Source organism: Phalacrocorax aristotelis, chromosome 2, assembly GCF_949628215.1.
Source record: "Phalacrocorax aristotelis chromosome 2, bGulAri2.1, whole genome shotgun sequence".
NCBI lineage: Eukaryota > Metazoa > Chordata > Aves > Suliformes > Phalacrocoracidae > Phalacrocorax > Phalacrocorax aristotelis.
In genome coordinates this window covers 71,145,764-71,164,006 of record NC_134277.1, presented here as the reverse complement: position 1 = coordinate 71,164,006, position 18,243 = coordinate 71,145,764, and the positions used below count along the sequence as shown (strand labels likewise).

General features: G+C 40.7%; 1 protein-coding gene across 3 annotated transcripts in view; it reads left to right on the top strand.

Moving 5' to 3' along the window:
- The first annotated feature begins 6,695 nt into the window (after positions 1 to 6,695).
- Positions 6,696 to 18,243, top strand: part of PHACTR1 (phosphatase and actin regulator 1) — a 314,482-nt gene continuing 302,934 nt past the window's right edge. For 2 of the 3 annotated variants that reach the window (XM_075084044.1, XM_075084041.1), the window contains exons 1-2: positions 6,696 to 6,904; positions 8,992 to 9,109. In XM_075084044.1, the coding sequence (XP_074940145.1) occupies positions 9,049 to 9,109 (61 nt within the window). In that variant the 5' untranslated portion in view covers positions 6,696 to 6,904; positions 8,992 to 9,048. Of the gene's footprint in view, positions 6,905 to 7,690; positions 7,767 to 8,991; positions 9,110 to 18,243 lie in introns of those variants that run through there. The other variant, XM_075084042.1, reaches the window with a different exon arrangement.

Genomic DNA, 18,243 nt, shown 5'->3' with positions numbered 1-18,243 from the left:
AGGGCTGGAATTCCACAGCTGCTCTGAGCTTCACGTTTCCTTCTGTTGTGCAACATGGGAGCAATCAGGCAACCCCTCTTCCTGAGCAGTATCTGTAAATCTGCTGGAGTAGTAACCCAAGGAAAACCATGTCTTGCAATTACTGCTGTGCACACCCCAAATACAACAGAACCAGTGAGACCTGGTTTTTAGGCCAGGCTTTTCTATTTGCTCGCTTTAATGTTCACTTGGCTTAAATACTGGAAATGAACAGAAAGCAAGCCCTGGATTTATAGCTATGCTATGAGCTCCCACGTGATCATGTCAAAAGCTGAGAGGTGCGAGTCGCATATCTCGGCATGTGATCTAAGCCTGCGGCCATCTGATGTTAAAACTATCACTCATGCCAAGTGTGATGAGGAGTAGGATGCCAGCTGTGCCTGGACACTTGCTGGTTTTGCTAGCTAAAAAATGTAAATAGTTCAGAAATTACTAATATACAATATGCAAATGAGAGTTAATCAGGAGGCTTAATGTTATAAGCTTCAGTGTTTCTGAAGGTAGCCCATAAGAGAAGGATCTGCCCCATAAGGAAAGAAACTGAGGTGCCATACTTATTAAAAATCAATGGAAAGTCCAGTGAGTTTAGATTTGACTCAGTAAGGTTTTAAACAAGCACCTGTGAGATGAATTTTTTATTTTAAATCTAACTTCTAGGCTGTGCCACAAGTGACTTTTCTTCATTCTCCTGAAGACAATGTTTTTTTAAAATTACTTATCAGCCTGGGGGGCACTGAGCAAACACCGAATGTTATTTTAAGACGACCACCCATAGACTGCGAAATGTCATTTGTCAGGGCAATTATTTACAGTTTGCCTGTACATGCTGTTCCGTCAATTCATGGGGATGCACCTCACTAATGAGACTGCAGTGTCTCTAACAATTAGTGAAACTTGGGCAACAGAATAAAGGCATTATTTTTCTTCTCAGTGGGGGTGACTGAACATAAGTCCCACCCACATAAAACACTGGACCTGTCCTCGGCTGATACTTTTTAGAAACCGTCTCCAGTCTGGTTGTTCTGTTAAAAGACTTGATCTTCTGTCAAGCTGAAGAAACTGAGGAGAGGATCTGCATTAGTTGTTCCATGGTAGAATGCAAATTTGGCATTAGTCCTACAAATTCCTACTGAAGGTGAAAAGAGGTTTTGTTCAAAGGCAAGCAGAAATTCTTTGAAATCACGAACAACATGAAGAGTTTGAAGCATTCTCCTGGGCCTGCAGTGTATGGTGAAACAGGAGGAGGATGTGGGCAGAAAGCAGGCATGTCTGAGGAGACAGGAGAACTAGTATAGCCCTCATCATGCTAATGAAACACGAGGATGCAACAGATATTCCTCTTTTAGGCCATACTTTTGCTACAAGGCAGAAGTAACCTGACAGCCCTACAGTCTCGCTATCATTACGAAAAAATTATGTTCTTCTGGCTTATCTTGCTAGTCATTTTGGACATTGCATAGGCCTGTTTTATGCAGGATCAAATCCTTCAATAAAATACGGAAAGCACAGCAACCTGTAATTGCTTATACTTACATATCTGAAATGCACAAAAATATCCAACTTGTGCACATAAAAAACCCTGTGTCCAAACTAAGTTAAAGATACATGAAAACTTTGGAATAACTCCAGTAGTGGGGTACAGTAATGTGTCCAGGAATACTCAAGGTATCTGGATGATTTTGTCAATTACATTCACCTGTTTCATTACAAGCCCTATAAATATTCCCAATGAAAAAGATGTGGCTCTTCAGTAGCTCCAGAGAAACACAAGGTAGGAAAGATAAGACAGGTAGATGTTTTTTTCTAAAGCTCTCATCGTTGATCTGTCTTCCTAGGGAAGTTAATCATAAAAACCATAGGCCAAACACTTTTGAAAACCTTATCAGAAGCTGATGCAGTTTTTGGAGGATAGCACAACATAGAAACAGGAGACTGATTTTTTTTTTATTGTAAATTATTCAAAGACTGGCATTCATATGCATTACTTATCTATGTATGCACAGTGCCCTATGAATATTAAATCTCATCATGTTATTTGAGGACTACACCTTGTGACTTCATTAATACTCCACAGTTATGTCTTTGCCTTACATAAAGTCAGTTGGCAAGATGTAATTTGGTTTTGTTCTAACCAGATTGCAATTCATAGACTTTTATCACGTTACGGTATTTATTCAGTTCAGTTACTTCAGAATTGTTTATCCCATGTAAACCACCAACCAACTGAAACTACATCCACTATTCATCCAATTTCTCAAAGGCCATCAGGAGCTTCCAGTTTCCCCATGCTGGTTTTCCCTTTCAATGAAGGTTAAGACTGAGATTATTGGTCCCTGTGTTAGTACAAATTAAAGGCATTCCCTATTATATCTTTGGCCAGTCGCACTGTCCTTTGCATTGGGGATGGCTCAAGCCCTGGTGGCTGCTCAGTCCCAGAGAGGCACAGAGGATGGATGATTTTGTTGTCTGTCATTGTTTCCAGCAGCTCCTCTGAATACTTTTAAAGTTCCTTTGCCAGAACTCCTTGAAAAGTGAGTAGGAAGCCAAAAGGGATGCCTCCACCTCCATCAGTGCTGCGTGCTGGTGGGGCAGTGGAGGAAGGCTTACCCAAAAGATCTATTTTACTAGTTTCACCCACTTCCCCTGCCACAGATAGCTCTGTGTTTCTCTACTTCCAAGTCACCCATGGGAATGAATTTGGAAAAGTTTCTCTTCTTCCATTCCTGCGTAGTTTGTTACAGAAAAAAAAATAATAATCTGGTCGTGTAATTGAGGAGGATGACGAAGGTCTATTAATGCAGAAGAATTTCTGCCTGTATAAGGACTGAAGGATTAGGCTTTAACATACATGCTCTCCCAAAATTTCTCTTCTCTAATATGTTTATCATACAATTATGACTTCAACCTCTCCTCCCTCAAATGAAGGCGTATCAAACTGCCATATATCATCTTAGAATAGACTTTTTCTATGCAGGATAGCTAACCTTTGTTCTCCATGACAGCACTTTTAAGATTTTCTCAACTAGAAACTTCTTGAACTTCTTGTTCATGACACAGGATGGTGGAGCTGCCTTTCTTCAAGCTCATCTCTTCTGCATTGGAATCCATGCAGTTCTTGCTTTGGAGCTAAATAACAAGAATGTGACCCTGATGCTGTGAAAACCCAAACCAAACCTTCCACTGATTTCAAGAGCCATGGCTACCTTTATGGTCTCTTCATTGTTTCTTGATATTGATAATTTTTATGGCAGAAGCATTTAAATATAAATACCTCTGCACTGGGAGTGCCTCTTCTTCTGGGCAACTCTCTTAAAATTCCTAAGTGATTTCAGCCTCAGGACTCCAAGACAGAGTTGTACAAAATTTGTAGAAACTTCTGAAAGCATCAATGTTAGCCTCTATCACTGTAAAGCATCTGTAACCCTCATTTGAATATTTTTGTGTTTTATTGTATGTTGTGTGCATCATAATATTTGTCTTTCATTACAAATAAGAAATAGTGAACATATTTGTGTCCTAATTTTGCTAGCAATCCTCTCTTTTTAATATATCTAAGCACAAGGCTGATAATTATAATTTCAAAAAAACCCATTCTTTATAGCTTAGGGGCTTAAACTTTTATATTCTTCCTTTATTCTGAATGTATCCCTCAGGAAACAACTCTAATAATCACCTTGCCTACACTTCTTCAGTCACACATTACATTCTCTCTCCCACTTTCTTTCAGGTTAATATTAGTGTTTGTCAGCAGCAGACTTTTTTTCCCAAGGCTCTGAGTCATTACAGTAACAGTTATGTTCTCAGTAGAGAGTTCAGGGTAGGAAAATACCCAGCCCTATGCCTACATGTAACTGACTGTTAGAAAACCAGAAGGCTACTCACTCCTTTTAAATGCCAAGTGTTCAATTACTTCTCTCTTGAGAGGTTTTTTTTTTGGTTGGTTTTCCTTTTTTAATTTGGGAAAAAGTCAAATGTGATGCAGTAGGTTACTTAAACTCATGATGAGGAATACCAGCTTCAGATTTTTCCAAAGTGTGACTGTTTTTTCCAAGTATTTCTTTGGCAGAGGTTGGTTGGTTGGTTTTATGGTTTGGCTCACAAGAAGTTCAGTCTCAGTCTAGTTCTCCATGGGTATCAGCGTATGTTACAAAACCATGACACCCATTATCCTGGACAGGGACCTGTGTTGATAAGAGGTCCACTCAATAGCAGAGTTTTTGCAAGTTTGGCTTCAGGGCTTGCTAGAGCATAGTGAAGCATTCAGAGAGCTGGAGAGTATAGTTTCTGTTTCCAGCTACTGCTGTCCTTCCCTGTCCTCCCCCTGAGGTGTTCGGCTGTTCTTTGGAAACCAAGTCAGAATACACATCTCAATGCACCACTGTACATTAGCTTAAGAGCTGTGCAAAACTTTCAGAGTGAGCCTCAAGGGTATGTGAAGCCTGATCTGGGGATCATACCTAGCTCAAAACAGAACTGTTACACCTGAACATTCTTCTAGACACGTAGGCTTTTCAACTGAACTGGAGGTAATGGATTTCCCTTTCTGAAAGTAGAGCTTTCTCTGGACTGTGGGTCAAATCTGAGCCCACACTGCCATCCTAAAGACTTTGTAACCAGGCAGGCAAGGATTTCCCTTATAGTGATGAAGGCCACAGAAGCATATAAATATAAATGCAGTTATCTTTCTTGTTGCTAAGCACACCCTAGTCAGAGAGAGCTCTTAGCAGCTGTCAGAACTGCTGCACTATAATTTAAAGTGAACTGTAAATCCCTGTGATGGATGACGGTATCAAGATGGACGATCTTGCAATGGTCAGTAGAGAAGTTGCTGGTGATTTCAATGACTACGCTTGTCAGTCATGGTGGAAATGGCAGAGGATCAGAAGGACACACCAAAGGCTAAAGGACACATGCCATGAGACATTCTCCAGATTCTCAGCATGGAAGGTTGTATTTTCTTCAGCCTCCTTCTGACTGGGTGATCCAGTGCCCCTAGGAAAAAAAAAAGTATTCCATATTTCTTGCAAACAAGCAGATATGATCCTTGGAGCAAGTGAGGTATAGTGTTCTGTCTTCCATTTCTCCTGCTGCATCTCTGTGTTGCCAGCCTTTCTTCTTTTTTTTTTTCTGGTTTTCTCTTGAAGAAAGTCAGCTGGGCTAAACAGTCAACTGTCCCCTGGTCCATAAAATAATGAATCCAATAGTTATCAGAGGACAGCTTGGAGGGACCTACTGTGCAGTAGTCATCATGGCAAATACTAACTCTTCAAAAATGCAATGAGGAAGGTGCTAGCAATCCTCCAAAACACAAAGAAGGAAGCTTGCAGTGTATTTGCTGTTTGTCTTTGCTTTAATTTATGTTTAGGAATGACAATGTTTGTTACACCTCTGAAAATAGGAACACAGTTTGCATAAGCCAGATCCACCACTAAGGTGGCACTGTGAGAAGCCTACTCAATCCAACCATATTTAGTGGGGTGCCAGTGTAGGAACAGCCATATCAGATTCTACCTGGAGTTCATATAGCTCACTCTTATCTTTTATACTGTCTGGGTGCTTTAAAGAAGCATGTAAGAAATCTATAGAGCACACACCCATGGAGTAATCTACTCACAGGGATTCTTACTTTCTAACCTGCACCAAAAAAACCTGTACTCTGATGGTTTATTTATCTTCTTGGGTTTCTTCTTAAAAGCCAGAGAAATCCTATGCTACTCGATATTGAGTTTTCTCATATGGAAATGAAAACCTAACCTTTCAGAACCCACAGTTTTGAGCACCAGTAACGTTTGGTGGCAGTGGATTTCAGAGGGCATTTATACCTGATCTTTTGAGCAGAACATCTGCAAATACAGGAAGACTAAGCCTGATTGCTTCCTGATGCTTCTCTTGGCCAGAACTTCTGAGCCTAAATTTATCAAGGGATCACTTTATCACTGCCTTCTTCAATTTCTGATCCACTTCCAAAATCAGACTTCGGGGAACTACACTAAGACCTGATGGAAGAAGCAGGGTCCTAGCCCTCTTGCGAGGGATGCCTGTGCAACTTAGTAGCATGGCCCTTGTTAGCCCCCAGTGCCTGGCTTCATCAGGATTCCAAACAACATGCAGCTCCAATAATGCCAAACTAGATGAACTGGAAGCCACCAAGAGATAACTGTGCTACATTTCAGTTTATTAACCATCCAAGCCCACTTTCAAACTCAGGAAAGGCAAATTATAATTGAACAGATCTCAGTGGAAACATATTCTGCTTTCACAGTCTATGGATATGCACGTTAAAGCTATCATGCCGTGTCACTGTGCTATTTGATTTATGTTTTTACTGATGCTTTGAGTGAGTAGTTTGTTGCAATGTACTGCTAAATGGAGGAAAAAACAGAAACTGCATCAGACATCCTCTCTGTATTTCATTCTAGAAAATAGCTGGCAATTATAATTACTCACCATGTTTCTGGCTCAGAATAAAAGTGGCATTGCACAAAAACCACACCGAACATTCATCGTGATTAGAAAATGCTCCATACCTTAGAGTGCAGTGGAGACATAAGAATAATTTTAAATGCAAATTAAATTGTGGGGGTAGCAAAGAGAACAGATAAAAGACAGTAAAACAAAGCCTTTCACTTTCCTCAAATTAGCAGGCTAATGTGGTATAAAAAAAAGCAGTTCTACTCAGATCTGTGCTAAGAGCTTTCATTTCATCATAATATAAAACAGCAGATCTGTCACCTTTCTCTATTCAGTACTCTTGATTTCGAGGTTGAAGTGAAAATTAGAAGCTGTTCATTCTGGCTCACAGACTGGGTTGCATTTGCTTAGTCTTATTCCATGGCAGTAGGATGGAAAGAGGTCAGTAACACTGGTAAGTACTTATCTCCTGCATCTGGTTTTATTTATTTATTTTTAAAATCTTTCACAATGCTTTGGCTTTTTATCAATGTGTATTTCCTGAAAAAAGCTTCATGATACATTTTGAAAAAGGCTGTATTTTAAGCAGAAACACAATGATTCCTCGAGAATGCTTGTATCAGATGTTAGAGCTCCTTCAAGAATGAATGAATTACTTAAAGTAGGAATTCTGTAATAGGAAAGGTTTCTGGATAATCCGTATATTTCACAGCATCAGTGGAATATTTTGTGTGTTCCTTTTTCTGTCTGCCTTGTCCAACGAGCAGTACCAGATAAGAAATTAATCTCCTCAAGATGTTATTTGCCTTATATTCATAGCGAAACATTTAACAATCTCATTACCCTTGTGGTAAATGATAGAGAAAGTAGGTGTTTTACTTACTGAAAGCAAATTATTAGACAAAACACAGTGTTATGGTTAATCATTATGAAACACTTAAAAATATCTCAGAATATGAGATGCAACAAGGAAAATCAGAGTGGGAAAAAAAATTCTTATGGAAACTTGATGTAGATTTTTTTCCTTGGAAAAGTTTTTATCAAATCAAAACCAGGGGCTTAATTTTTCAGCATGAAGGGTGAGGGGGAGTGGGGGAGATGATGGTAGTGTCACCTCTTGTTGCTAAGTAACAACATCTTCTGGCCATTTTTATCTGATAAAGGAAGTCCAGTTGACGTTATGCATTATTCATCAGAGTTCCAATCAAACAATCAAAATTGTTTGCTTACACTGGGGACATTTAGTAAGATCAAAGAAACCCTCCTTGAAACTACTGGAGCTTACACCACTGCCAGGCAGCCCTTGATACTCGGCAGTAAGTATCATTTCTGGTTTGGGAGTGCTACAGTAAAGTGAATTGCTGAGGAATTTTAAAAGTTTTTTCATCAGGATAGGCTTCTGAATTTTAGAAAGGACTGCATGTTGATCAATGAAAACCGAATCAAAGGAAAAAGGGAAAGCTTTGGAATCCTGGTTTCCTGATTTTTGCCAACATAATTAAAGGAATTGCTTGAAGCAAGGGTCAGACTCCGTGCCCCAAACCTTTCTGTTAGGTTTGCATGGAAAAGGACTGGAGGTATTTTTGCCTGTCTGTCTTAAAATAAATGTTGTGCAGAGCTGTTTGTATGCTTATGGTTATATGCTGTAGCTATGATGTGAGGTGTGGAGAAGAGATTGTGTTTTCTGCAAATCCTGTTTTTTTATGTGAGTTGTTCAGAGTCGAAGAAAATGTAAAACATAGCAAGGAGGCTGGAGAAGGGTCACGATAATGTGCATAATCCTGGGAACTCTGCACGCAGAGGCAAACCTGATTCGGTGTACATCGTGAACAGTTGGAATCTACGATCTAGACAGATCCGAGGTTCAGAAAAATGCCGAAATTCGTATTTTTGGTTTAGCTAAGAAGCAGTGCTAGGAGTTAGCCTACCATTTCTTAATGATTGTTCTTATCACATCTTTTAAAACTGATGGTGGGATGTTTGGTTGCTACTTCTGGTCACTAAGAGGGGAGAGGGAAGGCAAGGTTGGCTTCTGGTCATTTAGGTGGAATAGAATATCCAGAGTATTGTGTCCTCCTTTCTAGTGCAGTGTTTTGGCATAAGCGGCACGAATGCTACCTTTAATGTGGTCTGTTACAGTAGTGCCTACTCAGAGCTGCTGGCTGTGGATCTGGCTAAAGACGGTCCCTGCCCCAAGCTTTTCTGATCTTCTTTTTAAGAGCAAATGTAACAGCCAGGTGAATCTAAGTATGTATTGTAAGAAATGGAGACTGTGGCTAGAGTAAAGGCGATTGTTCTAGGAAGGTGCTAGGAATCTCGCTAATACTGCAGCAGGACTTTTCTTTTATGTCTTTAGACAAGGATTTAAACCAAACATCCTAAAATAGAAAAGGATACTTACGAAGTTCTATGAATAGTGATTTGAAAATGCTTTGACCCTAATATGCCAAAAGAAGTACTTTAGTGACTGCCTACACAATTCTTTCCACAAAGAAACTCACCACCTTTCTTTCTGTCTGATGTGTCTGTAATCTTTCCCAGGAATCTGACTGATCATCCATACCGGAATATTGTACACAAACGTAAAGTTCCTTCAAAATGGACTACTTTTTGGATGTCGAGTCTGCTCACAGACTGTTTTACAGTCAAGGAGCTCAAGGTAAGAAACTCTGGTACTGACTCAGAAGATGACTATTTTAACTGTACAGTTCAGATGTATAGAGCCAGACAAGGGCCAACCCTCATGACTGACCTACTGAAGTGCAGAGAGGCTATAGGGAAGGAAAGGCCTTCAAAATGCATGGGGTGTAAAAAGGATTACAAGAAGAGTAATGATAGAGCTGATTTGCCCTCTCAGAGGATAAGGAAAAACCATGAGAGCTGTTGGGTGCACAGCAGGAGCAAAAGGAGCTGCCAAGATCCAGACTCTGGTGTTGCAGAACCCAAATGGACAAGTCAGAGGGGTCAGCAATGGCCCTGCTACTTGCTGTGTAAGCCTCTGGGGTCCCTCCCCTTCATCCTTGCTTTATCTATTGATGCTGTCAGGATCATAATGTGTTGTTATTCAGTGCTGCAGGAATAACTGGTTTGGGAAAGCCCTGAGGCAGTCCAGCACACTGTATGCAAACAGCAGGCTCTCACTGGTCTGCATCCCTCCCTGTGAAATGCTGGCCCCCACTGAGCAGGTTCTGTGTAAGAGAGGGAAAGGGTAATCAAGCTTCTTTGCTTTAATGTACTTGAGACTTGTTCACGACATAGATGATATTTTTGGTAAAGCAAGTTCACATTTTTCTCACCAGCTCTATTTTTGGAGAAAACTTGCCATTTCAGAGAGAAGGGGTTTTTTTGTTCCTTAAAATTTTAACACCATATTAAATATAAGGAAACTGTAAGAACCAAGTATCTGTATCAGCCTCTTTTGTTTTTACGTACTGCCTGTTTTCTAAAAATGCAATCCAGCTTTTTTCTACCATTAATTTCATCAGTTTCCGATCAAATTCAAGGTCTGGCCAACAGAGTTCTGCCTTCCCTCTGGAGGCCATTCTCCCAGAGCAGACCTAATCCATCCGGGGGCGTGCCACCATCCCAGGATACCCGGGGGTCAGTACCACCTTTAACCTTTGGCTCAGCTGATGTGCTGCGGCCTAACACATGCTGCATTGCCCAGCTGCTGCCCCAGCTGTTGTGATACGTTTTCATCTGTACAAGTCACAGAAAACCATTTTTGTCACAACACAGCCTTCTGCATTGAACCACAGAAGTAAATGCTAAGCATCTCAAAATCAGGAAGAAATCAGCTGAGGGTAATGACTGATTTTGCTGGCTTTTTCTCCACCTCTACAATGCAATGGACACCTGAGCATTGCTACAGAAGTAACATTAAAGTAAGTTCTCAGATATCCCTATGAGAACAAACCCCTTTTTATTCCATAGAAACTGAAATTCAGGAACCTACAACTCACTGCTTTACAAGCCATAGCAGTTTATAACATCATCCCTGTGCACTGCAAGGTACAGAATGGACCGTGGAAGAAGGAATATGTATTCATGCAATGAAAGTCTATTACAGTAATGTGCTCAAGCTGACTAATAAAGGTTGCACAGGCAACCTTCACTGTAAGGACTTCCAAGAAGGCAAGGAAAAAAAAGTAATCATACCCATGCTTGGAGAAATTATATTGTTAGCACATATAGAAATGCTTGTACTGATCAGTTGGATACATGACTTATATTTTAACCTTATCACCTGGTTGATTCTTTGTTTTAATGCAATTATTTCACCTTTTTAAAATGCAAAATGAGGAAAAAAATCTGTCATGCAGAACTGTGTTCCTTGATACAAAAGTCATCAGCAGGGGGTTGACCTTTAGAACTGTCATACAGGCTTCTATCGCTTGGCCCAAACAAGTAGGAACGAGCACTGAGACTTGGGGAATTTTTGTCCCCCTGCTTGTGAACATTTTATGAAGGATGCCAACGGCATGCTTCCACTGTGCACCACAGCATAGCACAGATGCCCCCAGACCTTAACTACCTCCACAACTGGAAACAGTACATTGATACAAGAGCCATGCTGCACTTATGTTCTGTCCCCTTCAAGTTTTCACCTTTCTCTTTGCTCCCTTTACTGCGTTTTCCCCAGCCCCTGCCCTTCATATCTCCTAACTCACATGCTTGTGAGACCTCTTCCCCAAACTCTAGTACTCTCCCCTCTGTTCATCTCTCTGTGTTTGAGGTCAGCTGCTTTCCAACAAGCTGGGTGCCAGCAGGGAAATTGCTCTGAGCACAGAAGTGACAACACTTCTGCTCTACATTCTCAAATGCTGCAACACAGCCACCCCCTGGGAACAGGAGAGGTGTCTGAGGGGAAGGATGGATGGAAAACCCCGCTAGCAATAGGTGTGAAAGATGAAATATGGCCTGTGCAGAGAGAAGTTTCAGGCTTTCACTGTCTGAGGTAGCACTGAGCATCTCTGAGGTGACAGAGATGGCTTCAGCAGGCCAAACAATAAACCTCTGGAAGAGTTTCATCATCAAAGTTTCCTGCAGCAAATGCCTTTATCACCATCCTTAGCCCCAAACTCCTTGATGGTAGCATCCCCTTCCTCTGATCTAGCTTACCCCCTGTACACAAGGAACTCAACCCTATTAAGTGAGCATTGATGCTGCCTGTACAGCTCTGATAACTCCTGTCATCCTTGTGCAGAATTTTAGGGCTGTCTTCCATGGAACAGGCATTTCTATATGAGATAATGGCATGATTTCTCCAAACATGGGCAAAAGTAATGTATTTCTTTCCTTATCGGCCTTCTGAGAAACAGTTAAACTGCATTAGCTATAACTTTCTTAAAAAAAAAAAACAACAAAAAAAATTACACTGAATGTGATGCACCCATCCACCATAAATAGCATAGCTCAAGTAGCTAGTTTGGAACTGAATAAAAGGTCCGCAAGTAACTATTTTATGTTAATGTAATAACAGGATGCTATTAGCAAATCATGCTATCAAACAGCATGTGTACATGCTTTAAAACTGCATTATGACAGAATTGAGTGAAAGAAGACTACAGTATTCTGCCATTTAATTAGAAACATCAGAACACATGACATGTATTAGTATTACTTTAGTTATGTTATTAGTTATTGCACTACAAAATGCTCTGTTTACAGACTGTAGAAAGGGGGTTTATAACCCACTTACTCTTTCTGTGAGATTTGAAGATTTCTGCCTCTTAATCCTTTGATCCACCAGATCAAGAAATAAAACGGCTTTCCAATGTTTTCACGTTAATGATATGACAACATTACAAATGGCAGCTGTAAAGCACTCATTCTCATCTGTACCCACTCCTTGTGGGTGGAAGAGAAGAGAAGGAGTAGGACTGCAAAATGTTGGGAAGGAACTCAAGAGCTATCACGGCATTTCCAGCGGATGATAGCAAACCCCAGCTGATCTCAGGTCTTGTGTAGTTGAATGCAGGATGCTCTGACTTCAGCAAACAGACTGAAACAGGGGTTTGGCCCTCAGCAACTAACCGGTTCTCTATCCCTTGCTACCTGCACTAACACCCACATCCCATCCCTACTCCTGCAGGAAGCTGCCGAACTGCCTTTGCTGCTGTAGGGTATGAGGAGAGAGGTGTTACCTTATCAGCTGCCTCCTCTCCCATCCTCTCCTTCTGCAGAAGCAGCCATCACCTCATTCCTGTGGGCTGTGCGCAGAGGAGAGGATAGTTTGGCCATTTGGGCTGAATCTGCTATTCAAACAGCTGTTCCCTGTTTCCTCCAAGGAAAGTGCAGCAGGAGGGATGGAAAAGTCACAAAAACTGGATCTGGCAGTAGGATTATCTAGATTTAGAAAACCTGGTAAATGAAGCCAGCTGGCTGTAGTCTTCAGATACAAGCCAGAAATATCCTAAGCCCGGCAGCCCTCCCTGACTGTCTCTCCCATGGCCATATGTTGGGATCTAGGAGGTAGGGGGTGTCCTTGCCAAGCACGTAATGCTTGGTGACGCATCTGCAAATCAGAGGCAGCAAAGAAGGGACTGTGAGCCCCTGGATCCAGCCCCTTGCCCTAGGGAAGTCTGAATCTGAAATCTAAGCATGGAGCTGGACTTTAATTTTCAGAAAAGTCTTTTCCCTTTGAAGTGTGTGGAAGATACTGGTCATTCTTGGATGTAAATGTATGCTAGATACAAATCTACCATGGCTTTCAGCCATGAGGGCTGAAAGTATATGATGGTGCCTGGAACAGGATCCAGCTTGCTTATCCCTTAGGTGTCCTCAGTGAAGATGTTTCCACCTAAGAATTCTGGCTAACCTGGCATGTATCAGTGGAGAGAAACAGTGATTTTAAGAGTGGGGTTCACCTAATCTTAGACATCTTCCTTGGGATAATACAAATCTTGCCTTATTCTCTCTACTGATTATGACAGCCTAGACAGCTAACTTGAGTGAAAGATGCCTGTGCTAATGGCATTTGTTTGCACAGAGGAATCATGTGTTGACAGGCAAGATAGGACCTAATTCAGGAAAGGGAGTAACTTCCCCAAAACATGTCAAGCTCTAATCCAAAGCTGTAAATGTGCAGATCCTGTTTCAGCTGTAGCCTGCTTTGGAGAAACATCAGCTTTGATCTTGAAGTTCTACTTGAAAGAAGTTATGCTTTGGGGCATGCAAAGAATGACCTCATATTTGACATAGTTGAGCAGGCTGGTGCTGAGGAGCAGCAGAATCAGGCTGCTTCATAAGGGAAAGAGAGCCAAGAGTCAGCCAGACAGGCAGAGGCAGCAGCCTCACCTAAACGAGGTAAAGCACTGCAGCACAGGAGCAGGGCAGAACTGGTGACAGTCACCAGGTTCAGCCAAGAGTCCAGATCATCAGACAAGATGATCACGTGCCCATGGTGATGAGGCAGGTATGAGGCCAAGCAGGACATCAAGTCAGCAGTCCGGATGTGGATCAGTGAGGAATGCAGCCAGCCACAGGCACAGCCACAGCCTTGCTCAGCAAGTGGGCAATGGCCTTGGTGTAAACGTAGCTCCCAAAAGGGAGGAGGCAGCTGTTGAGGCTTCTTGCTGCTTCCTCAAACAGCTCCAAAGCTGGTTATGGCTTCTCAAAATGCTCTCTCCAACAGTTGTGCCATGTCAGAGAGCCTGCCTTGAGCATAGCCATCCAAACTGTGTACAAGAAGTGCATGCAGGGCCATGGTCATTGGTACCTAGGTCTCACCTAGGCTTGTTCAGGATTAAGAAACAAGGAACCCCTCCTTCTCTTGTACACAAGGGGATAGAGCACTCTGAGAGAACTCTGAGAGAAGACAACTTCTGTTCAGTACATTATAAATGAAGGCTTTAGGTACCATCATAAAAGGTGAGTTGCCCATCTCAGATGTGTGGAGCACTTTTCTGCAGCCATGAGTCTGATGGAGGGGGTCCTAAGTCTGTCCCCTCTAGCAACTCCACACCACACCCTGATGGGACAGGCTGGACATCATGTGGTCAGGATGCCATTCTGGGCTGCGTGAGTCCATTCTTGCACTACTGTTGGACCCTGCAGTCCCTGCATGGGAGTCTGGGTTATGCCCTCAGGCGACTTCTGACTCCAAGGATAAAATCGTTTCTGATTTCCTGGAGACCTGTGCATTCACTTTTCCAGTCTTATCTCCTCTTTCACCAGCAGGGGGCAAGAAGCTTAAAATTAACGGCATTAATCAAGTATTTCCAAGATGCTCCTACATGCCTTGAAGTCGCTTGCCAGTCCACTTGGCAGGATACACTGTGCATGTTTAAATAACTGAAAAAAACTCTCCTGAAGGCTTATCTTAAACTGTCTTTTGTATCTATAAATAATTTACAGATCCACTTACATTAGGTATGCTTTTGCTGGTTGCAACATTCCTACAATCTACCTGATGAATGTAAAGAGTGAACAAAAAATGTAAAGTAGAAAAAATATGGAATCAAAAATATATGGCCAAGGGATAACAGATGCACAAGATTGTATAGACACATAGGGGATGATTGCTCAAAAGATTTCAGGAAATTCTTCTTGATCAGTTTTCCAGGTTTAATAAAATACTCCCAGGTATAGTTTTAATTCCACATTTTCCTCTCACATTCTGCCTCCACAATGTATTTATTTCACTGTGCTTCACTTTTGCTCATTTATTTTAATTCATACAGTGCTGACTCATTCTAGATGTTTGACTTCAATCACTGCTGACTACTCAGTGCTGCTTCCCCTCTGCTTTTGCATGTCCAGTATTTTACAAAAACGTATTGCTGCAGTATCCCCAGATCCTAATCCAGAATGATTCCACTGCAGACATTCCTTGTGTAAAGTAACATTAGGATACTCCATCCATCAAAATTTTATGATTAGTTCATCCCATAGATTAACATCTTTTCAAAGTGATGTTATTTTGCAAGTCTTTTTCTTTTTTTCTTCATGTGATGTCACTAGCTCTTAGGCTGAAAATTAGTAACAGCAAACATACGTTCCTGAAGTCATTTCCCTCCCTTTGAATCCCAGGAAGTAGCTGATCAACATCAACTTTTTCCTCATCCCTTTTTAATTTTTTTCCCTTTCCCACCTCTTATTCTGGCATATCCCCAGTATTGGGGAATTTAGGAATAGGCAACTGAGTGCCATGATTGGAGTCTGGCTTGCAGAGTCAGGTAGCCTAGCTTCACCAACTGTATAAAAGTAGCTCACGATGAGTTGCAGTAACTGTACTTCAGCAACTTTTTGTTCATTTATTTCAATATCCAGTCAGCCAAATTAAAGTCAGAAGAAATAAGGATCTTGTAATTCTCAGCAGCATATCCGAATAAAACTAGGGTGCTTGAGATCCAGTACTCCATACCCCAAAATATAGAAAACTTTAGAAAACCTATGCATGGATCACATTTGAAAAAATGTGATTCTGAAAACTACATCTAATTTTTTTCTACTAAAAATTAATTTTAAATAACCAAGCATCTACTTGCCCATATTTCATAATAATTTATCTGTTTTATGTATGTATTTATTTATTTAATGTAGCCTGTTTTCTGAAGCCTATGCCTTTGGACACAACAGCAGAGGAACAAGCATGTTTCCTTTAAAATGTACAAAAGGTGCTAGTTAGGCATATTGTCCATATGTTTACCCAAGTATCACAAACCAGCATAACGAGCGTGTGCATAAAAGTGGTTATCCTTTTGCATGTGTACTATTGTTTGCAACCCTCAGGCCTGTGTTTGAATACTATGTATCTTAAGTACTTTCTTTCAGATTACTGATGTCCATCAAACCAAAGATTTGTCCACCAAACAAAGATCTCAACAGCTTTGCTTTAGAGACACGGAGCAATCCATATGCATGTGCTCCTGTGTTTATCCAGGAGACACAAGCCTATAAATCATTCCTCATAAATGACAAATTATGTCCTCTCCAGTGCTTCTGCACATGTTCTACTCTCTTCCTCTTGTGCTGGTCATACCCCATTTCCCACCTCTAATGCTGCAAATGGTGTTCTTTATCAGTTGCATTTAAAACAAAACAAAAGTTGAAGTGGCATCAAATCAGACCAAAAGATTTTTTTTTCCCAGGTAAAGATCCATTTGGACCCATTGCTTGGTCTGTCTTTAAAGAATATTCACAATCTAATAATTTCTTTAGCACAGATGGAATATCGTGTCCTAGATGCATCAAAATGTAGCAGAACTGATGTTTTTAAAGCTTACATTTAGCCAAAAATACGTTTCTGCGTGCGTTATCTACATGTTAGGCCATGATGAGCCCTTTCCACAGAAACATGAAGGAGCAGACCTGAATAAGAAGCTCGTATATTTCTCCAATGAAGAAAACAGTAGCAAGAACGCATCCTACCAGATCAGCAACAGCAGCACCACAATTAAAATATTTTCATAGGTGTTCTACAAACTTGTTCAAAATTTGCCCTAAGAAATGAGGTTTTCCTCAAAATTATTGAAGGTTTCTGATGTAAACCAGTATTCCTTTACGGCTATTTCCTTGTTCTCTGAAGTTGCTTGTGATTATATGTGTCATAAACGTACCCTTTCCACTGCATCTAGGCTCAGACATCTCCAGCAGAAACATTTTAGCACTTTGCTTGCACTAAGATTAAAATCATCCAGTCTCAAAAGTTTTTGCCATTTTGCGGTAAGAATCTGCTACACAAATACAGGTTTCTAGATGAAGACCCTACTGAGCCAAAAATGACCGGGGTATTTGTGTCAACAATGAGATATTTTAAAAACATTTTAATAAAAGTCCATTTATAACAGTGGATGGAAGAATCTAGATGAATATTTCACATTTTCTCTGACTAGTTTTTAGCAGGGTAGCTTTTCACTTCTGAAAGTTTTCCGATTAAAAATGTCCAAAATTTTTCTAAAAAACAAAAAAGTCATTAAAAAATCAGTATTATAACTCTTCAAAACATAAAGCTAGTTGTTGGCAAAGATTTGTACTAATATTTGAAATAAAATATGTGGAAATGTATTTTAATGGAAAAAATGGAAGCCATCAAAAATTCTTTGCAAACCATCCCCCATATTTTCAGTAATTTCAAACAGCATTCAAAAATTGGACCACCTGTAGGTGTAACTAAATATATTGAAATTACATGTTCAAAATGCTTCTGAACATGCAATATAATCATTTACAGATTTCACATTCCCTTCTCCTAAACGCATACTTGTGTCGTACTTCAGTAACATACAATATTTTGAGACAACAAATGTGAGATTATATATAATCAGTTCTAAGGTGTCATTACATACCTTACAGCATTTCTAGTTTTAAGGTATTTTTCCTCCACAAGCAACCTTTTCCCTTTCTCAGAAATACCAGACAAGGTGTTGGTGCAATGTGCCAATCATGGTGTAACTCTGTGAGGGACAGTGCAGACAGAATGAAAGTATTTAACCAAAATGGCTGGTTTGCCTGCCATGTGCTGTTAGGGTGGCTGCTTAAAATGAGTTTTGGGACACCGCTCTCAAATCCATTTGCAGTGTAAGCAGGCCCCTTAATGTTTATCGTAATGTCATTCGTTTACTCCAAGACCTCTAAGGGGACACTTTCCAATTTTCCTGAAAAACCATCTCCTAAAAATGTGTCCCAGAGACTGAGCTGGTTTTTGGAGAGCAGCTGAAGCTAGTGATACTGGTGGGTTATCTGTCACGGACCCAATGGTCGCATTGGGCTAATGTTGACAGCTTTACTAAAAAATATATGGCAACAGATTCTTATAATAAGGAATGCTATGGATTACAGTTAGGAAAA